Source organism: Notamacropus eugenii, chromosome 6 (assembly GCF_028372415.1).
Source record: "Notamacropus eugenii isolate mMacEug1 chromosome 6, mMacEug1.pri_v2, whole genome shotgun sequence".
Taxonomy (NCBI): Eukaryota; Metazoa; Chordata; class Mammalia; order Diprotodontia; family Macropodidae; genus Notamacropus; species Notamacropus eugenii.
In genome coordinates, this window is record NC_092877.1 from 79262029 (window position 1) to 79275823 (window position 13795).

General features: G+C 36.4%; 1 protein-coding gene across 8 annotated transcripts in view; it reads left to right on the forward strand.

The window, feature by feature from the left end:
* The window catches only part of RBPJ (recombination signal binding protein for immunoglobulin kappa J region), a 110342-nt gene that overhangs the window by 55127 nt on the left and 41420 nt on the right, over positions 1–13795 (forward strand). For all 8 annotated transcript variants that reach the window (XM_072620414.1, XM_072620407.1, XM_072620408.1 and 5 more), the window contains one exon: positions 11363–11401. In XM_072620414.1, coding sequence (XP_072476515.1) covers positions 11363–11401 — 39 coding nt within the window. The remainder of the gene's footprint in view (positions 1–11362; positions 11402–13795) is intronic.

Genomic DNA, 13795 nt, shown 5'->3' on the forward strand with positions numbered 1-13795 from the left:
TTCGGAGAATGTTGTATTCTGTTTTTTGCTGCTATACAGCAAAACTATTAGGATATTGACATTAACAAGAAAAAACTTCGTTTCCGGGGGAATTCTGGCCAGTAAAGGAGCTTTATGTTTTCTGAGGCAGCTAGGTAACACAGTGGATAGAGTGATGGGTGGTCCTGGAGTCAGGACTCATCTTCATGAGTTCAAATCCAGCCTCAGGCACTTATTAGTTGTGTGACCCTGGGTAAGTCACTTAACCCTGTTTGCCTCAGTTTCCTCATCTATCTAATGTACTAGAGAAGGAAGTGGCAAGTTACTCCAGTATCTTTGCCAGGAAAACCCCAAATAGGGTCATAAAGAATCAGATATAACTGAAAAATGACTGAACAACAGCAGTTTCCTGAAGGCAGTCTAGCCCTATCTCTTTCTGTTCTGCACTGTGCCCAACTCATCCATCTGTACTGTCTGTTTCAAATATAAAAATGAATGAAAAAAATGCGGATTATCCATCCAGCATATATGAGGCAATGGATATTTTTAGTGCCAATGTGATATTCCCATCGCCCACTGCCTCCATTACTGTCCTTGCACAATTCTGGGTGGTGAAATACCACAGACTCTCCACTTGTAAGGCAAAACCAGAACATTTATTCAGACACCAGAAAGCCAAATGCATCGTAGAACAAAGCAGAGAACAGTACCATTCCCGGACTTTCCCCTGCTGGGCTTCCCACAAACCAGTTCCATGAAACAAATCACTCCCACTGGCAGCAGCCTGCGTCCTTCCTTCGGACTGCTCTCAGCTCTGCTGTCTTCTCCACTCCTTCCTGTTCCACCTGTTCAGCAAACTCCTCCCACCATAGGCTCCATGTGACCCAGGCAGGTCACACGGGCCTGTTAATGGATGGGAAGGATCTTCCCATTAAGAAGTAAAGTTACATTAACAATAAGCAAAACTACATTATCGGTACAGTATTTTAAAGATTAAAGAAAGCATATAAGATATTCCAGAGTCAGGCAGGGATTATTTTTTGCTTCTTTTACCAAATCATTATTTGCAGCTGATTCTTCATTCTCCTGTAACTGGCTTGAGTAGCAAAAAAATCATCACACAACCCCTTCAGTGTATGTGAAAAGGAATATAATGCAGTTTGGTTCATAATAGCAATCAGAACTTATACATTCCAGATCTGTTTTTTTTTATTTTATCACTTAAGCTTTCTGGTCTACTTCAGTCTTGGTTGTGAAGTGCCACCAGTTTCTGGTTACTGCACTTTAGTTTATCTGTTGCTGTTGTTTTGCAGAAGTTTCCAGTTGTGCTGCATATTTGAGGTTATCACTGTCTCTTCAGTATGCATTCAGTATTTAGAAACTCATTTACGACTGCTGGTACTGTTTTCCACTTGGGTCCCACCCCAGCAAAGTTGTGTAGTCATGGGCATCACCTTAGTGCTAATAGATGGGAACATCTCAAGATACAACATAGCCATATCATTTTAGAACAGAAAGGAATCTGGAGATCAGCCTAGTGAAGTGACAAGATGGGTGTATGTGTGTGGGTATGTTTGTCCTTCATTGCTGAAGAAGACCATGCCATCAGAGAAATAATGACATGACTTGCACTTGACTTTGTCTTTTGAGGGAGAGAGGGCTGTGCAGGTCACCAGCCTCACTTCTCCTCCAGAGCCACCTGAATCCAGTGACCAGATATCTATCTGGATGACTGGAGATGACCCAGGATGAGGCAATTGGGGTTAAGTGACTTGCCCAAGGTCACGCAGCTAGTGAGTGGCAAGGGTCTGAGGTGAGTTTGGAACTCAGGTCCTCCTGACTTGTGCACTGGTCCACTGCACCACCTAGCTGCCCTGAAGTGACAAGAACTTTGCATTTGGAGTCAGAGCACTTAGGTTCAAATCCTGCTTTTCACTGACACTTGTGTGACCCTTGCCCAAAGCACTTACCTTCTTGGGCCTCAGTTTTTTCATGTGTAAAATGCTAGACCTCCCATCCCCAAGTTGACAGGTGAGGAAACAGGTCCAACTGGTGACATGATTTACTTCCCCACTCCCCAAATCACACAGTGAATTAAAGGCCACCCTGAGACTACAGTCTAGGCTTACTGATTCTCAATCCAAATCTTTTCCCACCATACTGCAGTACCTCTTCTTCAATAAACTCTTGTCACTTGATTCGATTTTTATATTAACATTGAGTACAAGTTGAAAATGACTAATAAAATTGCCTAAGGTGCTAAATGTCATGCTGATTCCCATAGTGAGCTGAGTTGGTTTTAGTGGTTGTTTGTGGTTTTATAGTTCTTTTCATGTTTTTAGCCCTTACAGTTAGAAGGAACATCACCTATCAAAACTGATTTTACTTACTCCTTACATGACTTTCATGCTCAGCCAACATATTTTTCCCCTCTCCCATAAGTTAGTTGATAGTTATAAAATTCTTCATTAGATTTAGCTTCCTTCATGTGTACGTATTGAGGAAGATGGGAATGTGAGACTCTAGGATTATAAAGCTTAAACTGTGAAGTGAGATAGAAAACTACTACTGAATAGTTTTCCAGAGTGGAGGGCCCTTCTTGCATATTGGGATATGTTCGTGTATTGGGAACATATCGTGTATATGTTCATGAGAAGGCAGGAGATGGATAGGCCAGAAAAATATCCAGACCAGAGAGCTGATCAGATTTGAGATGAGTTTTGACAGTAAGGGCATGGAAAGAACAGCAGACATGATAGTAAGAGGGCACTGAAAATTTAGTGAGCAAGCTAACATTGGGCCCAAGGATAACATGAAGTAAAAAGTGGGGTCTGACCAGTGGGGTCTCACTAAGGAACTGACAGTTAGGGAAAAGATTTAAGTATCATATTTTTTTCAGATGTCCTGATGGAAAATATGTAGAGTGAAAGAAGAATCAAGTTGTAAATTTCTTTATGGTAACAGGGAAATTCATGTATACGGAAAACGCCTTGAAAGACTTCCATCAAAAATGATTGAATCAATTTAAAATGACAGGCAGTATAACTTAGAGTCAAGAGACTTGGGTTCTGCCTCTTAGAAGTTGTGTGAACTTCAGCAAATTATATAACTATAGCAATTGTGACTTGAAATATCTGTAAAAAAGGAAATTGGCAACTCACAGAGTCATCTTAAGGGTCAAATGAGTGTAACGTTCCTTTATGTTTGTAGAGTATTTTATAGTTTTATGTGGTGATATAATTTTAAATGGTTCAGTTTAAAAAACTAATTTGCACATGGTTTTTCAGGAATTTGTTGGACAAAACGTCACTGTTACTAAATTTGTATCCAGGTTTTAAGTCTGTTATGGTAGGTAGATGTCATGGAGCAAATTGTCCACAAAATAGTTACTAGTAACTTAAAAAAGTGAAATCACTTCATTCTTTATTGAAAATTTTTTTCTCATAATATAGTAGTTGATATACAGAGGAGAAAGATATTTATGGAACTAGAATTAATTAAGAAAAATTATTATATCAAATGCACTTATGCAGTTTTGTGAAACTTTTAAAACTCTGGCTAAGACTATTTTAGCCATCTTGGTAGTGGGTCTCTTATTTAAATTTGGAAGAAAATTACTGTTTTAAAAAGAAAACAAAAGCAAAATTTCATAAACTATTAAAAAAAAAAACCAACCTTCTCTAAACCCTTGAACTTGCCTACCAGTGACTAGTCTCCATTTTGATAAAGTTTCATTAAAAAGAAAAAAGTTTGGACTCAGACTATTTTTTAATATCCTTTTCTTCTGCCTCCAAATGCTGAGCAAGGTTTTATTTTAATTTCTAATTAACATGACTGAAGAATTCGTGCTATCTGTCCCGAAGCTTATTAAGCATTTTTGTATTAGTAAGTACTTTTTACCAATTAAGTCAGAATTACTTTGCTTAGATGTTTAATAGACATTTTAGCCTTTTTCTAGTAATGGTATTTTTTTCTTGTTTGATTTTTTTTTTCAACCGGAGTATTTTTAGCCAGAAAGGTGTTTAGATGGTGTTGTTTTGATAACTTTATTCTTGTTTGACCTTAATACATTTGTGGTTATACTTCCTTAACAGGTTGGGGAACGTAGGTGTAAATACACATAGTGTGGGGGAAACAATGTTGCACCTTAACCAGAAGTTAAGAGGAAGCGCTTGTTTTCTGTGTGTATAGCTTCTTCAGTGGGGTTAAAATGCATCATGTTCTGAGCACAGGATCATACATAAGCCCATTGTGCTCTTTTCATTGCGCATAAAGGCTCCTTAGTAGGTTGTTCCAGATACTAATGGATTGTACGATATATTACTGTCTCAGTACCATTTACAGGTAAGAAGAACTGATGTAGACAGAATGCTATCATGCTTTTGAATACTTTTCTTTAAGATTTGGTAAATTAGACTACAATAATTGCAGCTTTCCTTAGCTATGGTGAGATTGAGTTAATGTAAATCATAGTACCTTAACTATAAGATGAAATTGAGGTTTTTGTTTCTTATGAACATGAACTAAATTACAGTGAAATAAATATATAGGCTAGTTTACAATTATATGATGGTATTTGTGTTCCGAGTATGTAGCTTTCTATAGAATCTTAACTTAATTGTTATTTCTGGGTTGTAGTGATACTTAAGTGTCTTATTTTTTTCTCTCCTAGACTAGAAAAATGAAGGTAATTTTTAGGCACCTAACATGATCATTGAGTTAATTAATGGATTTATAAGTCAACTGATCTCTATAGCCTAATATAGAATAAGATGGAATATGTATTGGAATATTTCCAGCCATGAATTAATTTTTTAAAAATTTTGTTAAAATATAAAACTTTACCTTTTTTAAAAAACAATTTTAAGTTTTAAAATATTTTAAATGTAACAGGACTGAATGTATTTGTAGGCAAGACCTCTATATCGTGGAGACCATCTATCAATTGTATCATTCTATCAAGTTGTGTTATTTTTGTTGTGTTTTAAGCAATACTGTTTTTGTGAGGATCGATAAATTTTACTTCTAGTAAAATTTCAAAAGAAATTTTTTTAAAGTTAGGACATAATTCTTTGCTTTACAAAGAAGATTTATAATAATATTTCTTCATGTGGCAGACTCTTATTGCATTTTAAGATGTACATGTATTTTAAAACTGTTAAATATATCTGTTTCTGAAACACATTTTACGGTATAATCTAAGGTTCATTGATTCCAGTTTTGATTCAGTTTTCACATAGACAGACCTATGAACAAAAATGATATAATTTTAAAGCAGATTTTCAAATAAGGATAAAAATGTGTGCTATGATAACTCCTCCCTAGGTAAATAGAAGCAAAGAGCATGAATAATTTTTAAAGTTTTACTAATCCCTGAATATTTCTGACAGCTGATGAGTTACTTTTTCTAGATAATGTCTGGTTTGGTATAACATTTTATGAATCATGTAATACCAAACCATAAAACTTTTAAGTAAATTCATGTTTTAATAAAAGGTCAGTTGATTGAATTTTTTTAATGTCTGTAAGATATGTAAATATAAAGAGAGTAGATAGTATAACTAAGAGTTCCCATTCAAAATATACTTTTTATGAAAAGTATTTCTAACATGCTTCATATAAATCAGTTTAAGTGAGGCACAGATTTTAAAATATATTAAATTTATTAAGTACATATATAATCAGAGTTCTGAAAATCTTCCTATTCCTTTGTCATTTTGCTATTTTTTTTTTAAACATAGACCTTACATGTTAGAAGAAATGAAACTTAATTGGTTTCTTATGAAATGATTGTTATTGCCTTGCTGTGCTGGCATTCAACAGTAATTAACGTAGATATGTTAAGCCTTCCTGCCTTTCATAGTAACGTTCCATACTATCGTTCTGTTAGTAGCCATCCGTTAAAGAGGAAACAGATTTAATTTGGCTGAAGTATAGCAAGGTTAGTTTGTTTTACTGATAAAGAAGTTGAGCCCAGAGAAAAGAAAACCCTTAACTACAAATAGTTAATGACCAAGATGGAATGTCAAAATTAACAAATCCAGTGACCTTTTCTCAGCTTTCATTCATTTAATAAATATTAATTTATTCAGCCAGTAAATATTTATGAAGTGCTTGCTGTGCAGAACTTTTGTGCTAGATGTTAACTGATAACATAGTTCCCTGCCTTCATGGAGCTTGAAGTCCAGTAAATTACAGGATGACAAATTCTATAGAAAATTGCAAAACAGTGGTTCCTATGGAAAGTCATTAACAATAAGGTAGAGTGGAGGGAAGTGTGCTAGAAAAGATTTTATTAGAGGAAAGCAACATTTGAACTGTTCTTGATGGGATGAGAAGGGAATGTATTCCAAGCCTTGGAAATAGTTTGAACAAAGGCACAGGGCAGAAAACAGGCCAGCTTGACTACACAAGGCAGTAAGCTAGGTTGATACATTGTTGTAGGGGGCTTTGAAGGCCAGACAAAGGAATTTGAATTTTATCCCAGTAGTCTTTGGTGATTTAGGATTCATTAGCATAGGAATGACATGACCAGATTTATGTACACACACAAAAAGATTATTTGGACAGATTCCAGATCTTCTACAGTTTGGTTTTCATCTCAGCATTAAACTGAAACTGATTTTACCAAAGTGACCAGTGACCTTTTAATTGCCTTTGTAGCCCTTGTCATTATTGGTCACCCTTTCCTTTCTGGGTGTCTGTGACCATGCTCCTCCTTATCTCACAGCTTTTTGTTGTTCTACTTTGCTGGATCTTCTTCCAGGTCATGCTCCTTAACTGTAGATGTCTCCCAGGGCTCTGGAGGAAAGGAGCTAGGTAATCTCGTCATGTCTCTATGGCTTTAGTTATCTCTATGCAGATGATTCTCAGCTCTTTATCTAGCCTTAACCTTTTCCTGAACTCTTATTGCTTTACCAGATGCCGCTTGAACATCTCAAACTGGGTGTCCCCTAGCCATCTCACACTCAACATGTTCAAAATAAAATTCATTATTTTTCTCCCTGCATGTTCTTTCCACTTAAGACTCAATTCAGTTATCACCTTCTTCAGGAGGATTTTCCTTGTCATCTTTTTCTTTTCCCCTCTTTCCATCTGAGATTATTTTTCATTTACTCTATACATATCTTATACATACATAGTTTTTTTGCATATTCTCTCTCTCATTAACATGCAAATTCTTAAGGGTTGGGACTGTGTTTTCACCTTTCTTTGTATCCCCAGAACATAGCACAGTGCCTGGCACATTGTAAAAGCTTGATAAATTCTTGTTGACTGATTAAAGATGCATCAGGGGGCTTGTTAAGTTATTGAAATGGGCTTGGCAACTGAAAAGAAGAAACTCCCCTGGGAAATATCAGATGTAAGATTTGAACCCAGATTTTGCCTGACTCCAATTCCAGTACTCTTACCTGCCTCTCAAGAGACTTCTTATTGTCAAGGTAAAGAAGGGATTTAATATGAGAGAAGGATAGTATCCTCATCTTCTTTGACCTGTCTGTAACATTTGACATTGTAAACCATCCACCTCTCTCATAAGCTGTCCTCTCTTGGCTTCTGTAACACCATATCCTCCTGAATCTTCTATCCCTATGATCATTCTTTCTGTCATTATAAATCTTATTTATCCCACCCCCTGAGCCTCACCCCCTGAGCATAGACATTTCCCAATGATCTGCTGTTAGCCTTCCCCTTTCTCTTTATCCCATGTCCCTCGGTGATCTCATTGTCTGTACGGCTAATTCTTCAGTGCTGATCAAGTTTCAGACTTGTCTGGAACTCCAAACTGAGCTCGTGTTCTTTCCCCTCAGACTTGATCTTCTTGTTTATCACAGTCATGGAGCCCCCATCTCCCCAGTTAAGCTTGGAAATTATCTTTGATTCTGTCCCATAAATATAGTGTCCCTGAATCCTGTGGATTCCAGGACCATAGTAATTCTTCCCTCTCTGTTCTTATAGTTACAGGAAGTGGCATGGTCTAGTGAAGATTGCTAGATCCAGCCTTTTCAGCTCTGACACTTCTATTTGTCCAAGAGTAAGCCATTTAGTCTCTCAGTTTCAGTTTCCTTACCTGTAAATTTGGTATAATAATATTTATATGTAATATAAGCTTGAGAACATTGTTAATTGTGGAATGATGTATGAGATTTTCATTTCATTTTACACTGTCAGGTTCATGGACCCAAGTCAGGCCCAACCCAGAACAGAGGTAATGGGAGGAAAGGCTTTTTATATCCTAGTCCTTCCCTACTTCTCCCTGATCTTTTTTATAGTAGCTTCCTTTTCTAGGCTTTTTTGCCACTCATCTCTGACTTTTTCTATTTTACTTAATACAGAGATTAATTTTTGTAACGCATAACTCTGATCATTCTACTACTCAGAAATCTTCAGCGACTCCCATTGCTTACAAAATAAAATCCCAAACTCCTGGGCATATGTGAGGCCTTCTGCAATCTCATATCCATCTACCTTTCCAGCCTTAAATCATTGGTACCTGATCTTTCTTCTACTTGTCTAACCACTTCTTAGTCTCCTTTTGCTGGATTTTCATTGAGGCTAGGCCACTTACTGTGGACGTTCCCTAAGTCTTTGTCCTGAGCCTTCTTTTCCCCTTCTGTGCTGTTTTGCTTGGTGATCTCATTTTCTTCCTTGGATTTGGTCATCTCTATGCTGATGATTCTTACATCTATTTGTCAACCCTAACCTCTCTCTTGATCTCCAGTTCCTCATTTTCAACTGCTTATTGGACATCCTGAACTGGATGAATTGACATCTTAAACTCAGTATGTCCAAAATTGACTTCATCCTCTTAACCACCCAGGCTGGCAACCTGGGAGGCATCCTTGACTCCTCACTCAGCCCCCTTCCCCCTCATCCACTCGATTGCCAAGTCCCATTGATTCTACATTTACAAGATTTCTAGTATAGAGCCCCTTCTCTCCTCTGACACTGCCATCACTTTGGTGTAGTCCTCTTGTTACCTTATTACCTGCATTATTGCAGTAGCTTTCTGATTGGTCCCCTCACCTTAAGTCTCTCTTCATGCCAGTCCATCTTTCTCTCATCTAAAAGAATGATCTTTTTAAAGCTCCAGTCTGATCATGTCATTCCCTTAGTTACTAAATTCCAGTAGCTCCTTATTGCTTCAAGGATCAAATACAAGATTCTTTGTTTGCCTTTTAAGCTATTCATAACTTGGTCCCTTTCTATATTTCCAGTCTTTTTCTACTTTACTCCCTTCTACAATTCAGTGTTACAGGCCTCCTTATTGGTCTCAAATAAGACAGTCCCTCTCCTGATTATGGTCTTTTTACAAGCAGTTCTCTATACTTGGAATTCCTTTTTTCCTCACCTGTCTGCTGGCTTCTATCAAGTTTCAGCTACCATCTCACCTTCTGCAAGAAGCCTTTTCCCTGTCTTCCTTAATGCTAGTGCCTTCCCACTTAGGTCATTTCCAGTTTATCCTTTATATATTTTGTTGGTACATCGTTGTCTGCATGTTATCTCCCCTCATTAAATGTTAGCTCTTCGAGGGCAGGAGCTATATTTGCCTTTCTTTGTAACCCTAACATTTCACATAGTAGGTGCTTAATAAATGCTTATTAACTTAACTCTTACATATTTCAGCCAAACTGGACTACTCTGGAAGCTTTGTTTTGATGATTCCCTCCCAATACCATTGGGTCCATCCTTCCAGTTTGTGCCTTCTGACATCATTTTCTTCCAGAATTAGTCAAATGTTAGTTTTACCATGAAACTTACCTGATCAACTTCTTGCCCAGGTGGGACTCAAAATTGCCTTTATCTTTTATTTTGCTTATATCCAGTCATTCATCTGGTTCTGCCATTTATATGTTATTTTTCTTGTCTTTCCCTTCTCTCCCTTCCCTTCTCTCTCTGCTCAGAATATCCCAAGTTTTCATGATGGATACATCATAGTTTAGGTTCATCCTAACTGTTGAATTATTCTCCTATATGATTCCTCCTAACTCCACACCCTTCTTTTGTTTTTGCTCATCAGTTCATATTAGCCTTCCATCAGTTTTATAACCTATGTTCCTGTTCAAAACTTTTTTTCCTTTGCTGCCTGTAGTATAAATCACAGCCAACTTTTCTAGCCATACTTCTTATCCGCTATCATTGATCTTGTGTTTTTGTCAAACTGGATTTCTTGAAATTTAATGAATTCCTGTGTGAAGAATTTTTGAATGTTTGTGTCCCAAACACAGGCCAAACAGACCCTGACTTCAGGGACCTTAAAGTCTACTAGAGGGAAATGCTGCCATGGAGACCATAACATGTACTCACATAAATAAAATGAAGGTTGAAGTGGGAGTGGGCACTAACTAATGGGGGATCCATGGAAGGCCCCATGAGGGAGGTAGTGGCTGATTTGAACTTTGAAAGAACAAGATTCTGTGAGGCATAAACCAAGAAGATTCCAAGTCTTGGAAATGGCTTATAGAAATGAACACTGTATTTTCCTGTTTGGGTAGCTTTGCTAATGCTGTACCCTCTGTCTGTAATTCCAACCCCATTCCAATGTTTGTAATATTTATATTATTACATTATTTATATAAAAATTCTTTTGTTCTGGAAGTTGATTTTTTTTAGACTGATATTACCCATAGATTTTAGACTGAGTTTTTATTTTCATCTCTGATTGTACCCGATTGAGAAACTAGAGATTGGAATTATATTAGATTCGTCTGAAGTATGACATTGAGGCAGATGCCGTTGGGTAAATGCTATTGATTAAATGGGTTCAAGGAAGGATTCAGGAACTTGAATTGTCTCTGGGCTTTGTCTCGTATCTTCAAACTTATTTAAACTCTTAGGTTGTTGAAAATCCCTGTTTCCATTAATAGAATCCTTGGGGATATAGTAGAAATAAATTGGCCTCCAGGAGTTTTTACTGTATTTAGGACTTTGTTAAATACTTGCCTTAACTTTAATGCAAAATACAGTATGGTACATTGGTAAAGTTTTCTGAATTTGGAGTCAGAGGACCTGTGTTCAATTATGCCACACCCTTCAATTTCCTCATCTGTAAAATGAGTGTTTTTGGTAGATGACCTCTCAGGTCCCTCTCCAACTCTAAAACTGGTTTTGTGATCCTAGGAAAAGAAAATACTTTAAGGATATTTTGTTAAATGGTATGTAGAATTGTATGTCATTTTGCCTCAGAGTTCAGGCATTTATTTACTACTCTGCATTTTTTCATTGTGTTCCAGAATATTTTTAACAGACTTTGAAAACAGTATATATGTCATAGAAAGGCTTTCACTACATCTGAAAATTTTGTAAAAAAAGGAAGGGGAAAAACATTTTTACTGTGAAATGTTTTCTACAAGTTTTTTAATTTTTTTACTTTTTTTCATAGGAAATTTGGTGAACGGCCTCAACCTAAACGACTCACTAGGTAAGAATTCCACTCTTTAAATAAAAGTAAATCCTTAGCACAAGAAAACTAATACATACCAAGATAATGTGACCTGCCCAAAGTCACAGGGCCAGTTACGTCCAGTCTTCAACTTAGAATGAAGTCCTGGACTCCTTAAAGCAGTATTTTTTCCATTTTATGACTCTGTACAAATGCCATACTGTTTGATGTGCTCCGATACTAATGACACGCTTAGTATTTTATTTAAAAACAAAAATCTTTTTTCTCTAACTTTAGCACCAGTACTATTTTGTCTATTAAGCAAATTTTCCTTACTCTTTCAGTTAAATTAGAGAAATCAAATGTCCTTTTAGATTGTAATAGACTATTGTATAACAGATAGGCCTTTTTGGCAAGATAAAGTAGTACTTTTGATTCACTAACTTGAAATAATCTTATGTCCTACCACTTTTGGGACCCTTCTCATTTTGCTAATCTGGCTCTGGAATCCTCAGTGAAATCACTGATTGTAATTTATTGTTATATTGACTGTATTGTAGAGTACATTCCAATAATGTTTGCATTTTAATATGTCATTGGAGTAAAAATATTCTTAACAATTATGTACTTAGAAAACTTTAACTAGAGTGGCATAATCTGTGTAAATTCAGTGTTTTATTTCCCCAAAGCTAAAACTAAAAAAAAAAAAATCTTATGATTAGTATTTATCCAGAATGAATTTAATCTTTACCCAAATATTTTCTCTTTCACTCCCTACCTTATTCATATTTTCCCGTGTTTACCGAAAGATGTGTATTTCATTTTTCACACACTAATTTCTCTGCTTCTGGATGCTCCAATTTTTTGGTTTTCAGCAGTAGCTTCTTTACTGACAGTAAAAGGAAGAGTGCTTAAAGAGTGTTAACCACAGTTAAATCCTTTGACCACTGCTTCAGCTGCCTCAGTATGAAAGTTGTTAGCTATTGCAGCAGGATTTGCACATAATGTGATTCACCTGGTTACTGTCAGACAAAGAAGGTTAGATTCTATAACTAATAGTACACATCAGATTTTTAGCAGTCTGTAGGAAAAACCTTTCATTTTTGTTTTACTAGGAGTTTTGTCACATTTAATGTTACATGAAATAAGGATATTAATGGAGGCTTGGAAGTATCTGCTATATAGGTTTTTTTTATAAAAGGATATGTTTTATTGGGCTTTAGACTATGAATGAAAACTTTGACCTGATGATATGCTGACTTTATTTAGTGAAATCCTTTTTTCCTACTTGTTAACAAGATTGTTTTTAATGATTAAGGATAAAAACAATAGAGGTAAATTGAGCTGACCTTGTGATGTTACAGCAGGCGTTCTTCGTTTTTCAAAAATTTTATTTATTTATTTTCAAAGATACCTTGAGCAGTCTGGGGAAATCTGTGGACTTCTTTTCAGAATACTGTTTTTAGATGCATAAAGTAATGTGCATAAAATTACAAAGGAAACCAATCATTGAAATAGTTAAAAAAAAAAAAACATTTTTTAAGGTTCACAAGATTAAGAACCCCTGCTTTTGATGCTAGGATTAGGAGCTGGAAGGGACCTTCGAGATCAAATAATCGATTACAGTTGCCTTACTTTATGAGTCAGGAAACTGAGGTTCATAAAAGTTAAATGATTTGCCCAGGGCTAAAGAGGCCTCAGGCAGCAGAGAGAAGATTTGATCCCATGTCCTCCAACCCTTCACACGGTGCTGCTTTGGGGTAGAAGAGGAGTACAGTCAGTAAATTATCCATTCATATTTTCACTGTGGCTTGGATGTATAGACTCTGTTGGCTTGCAGTTACAGTGTTGGCATTAGAAATTATAGGGACTGGCAAAATGTAAATGTGCAAGTGGTAAATAAACTAGTGCGATAGTAAGAATACGCAATGGTATAACAGTTGCACATGGGCTCGAAAGGTTCGTTTCCGATTATCCGGCCTTTTTCCCCCAAAACTCTAATTCTGGGCCTATAATTTATCAGCCATTCTTAGTTGTATTGCTAGCATATCGTCATTACATGCTGTTGTACTGTTGTTTCACTTACTTCCTTCACAGACAACTTATTTTCTGTTGTTCAGGTTTGCTAGCACTTTTTAAATTGTCAGTAGCTGGGATGTATTATAGAATACAAGTTGACAGAGCCTAAAGTTCAACCAGAATTTTAAAACATATATATTTCAGATCCTGACCAGTGGCACTTTCAATAGCTATTGTATGTGAGAAACAATCTAGGAATCTCCTGCTTATAGCACCAGTTCTCTGTCTGCTGTCCTGTAGGTAGCTTCGTCGCAGTATTTGAGAAGAATTAGAATCTGTATAGCACATACCCTCCTCACCACCCATTCAGTTTTCAGCCCTTTGCATCGCGGTTTGCAGACCTACCATGCAAAT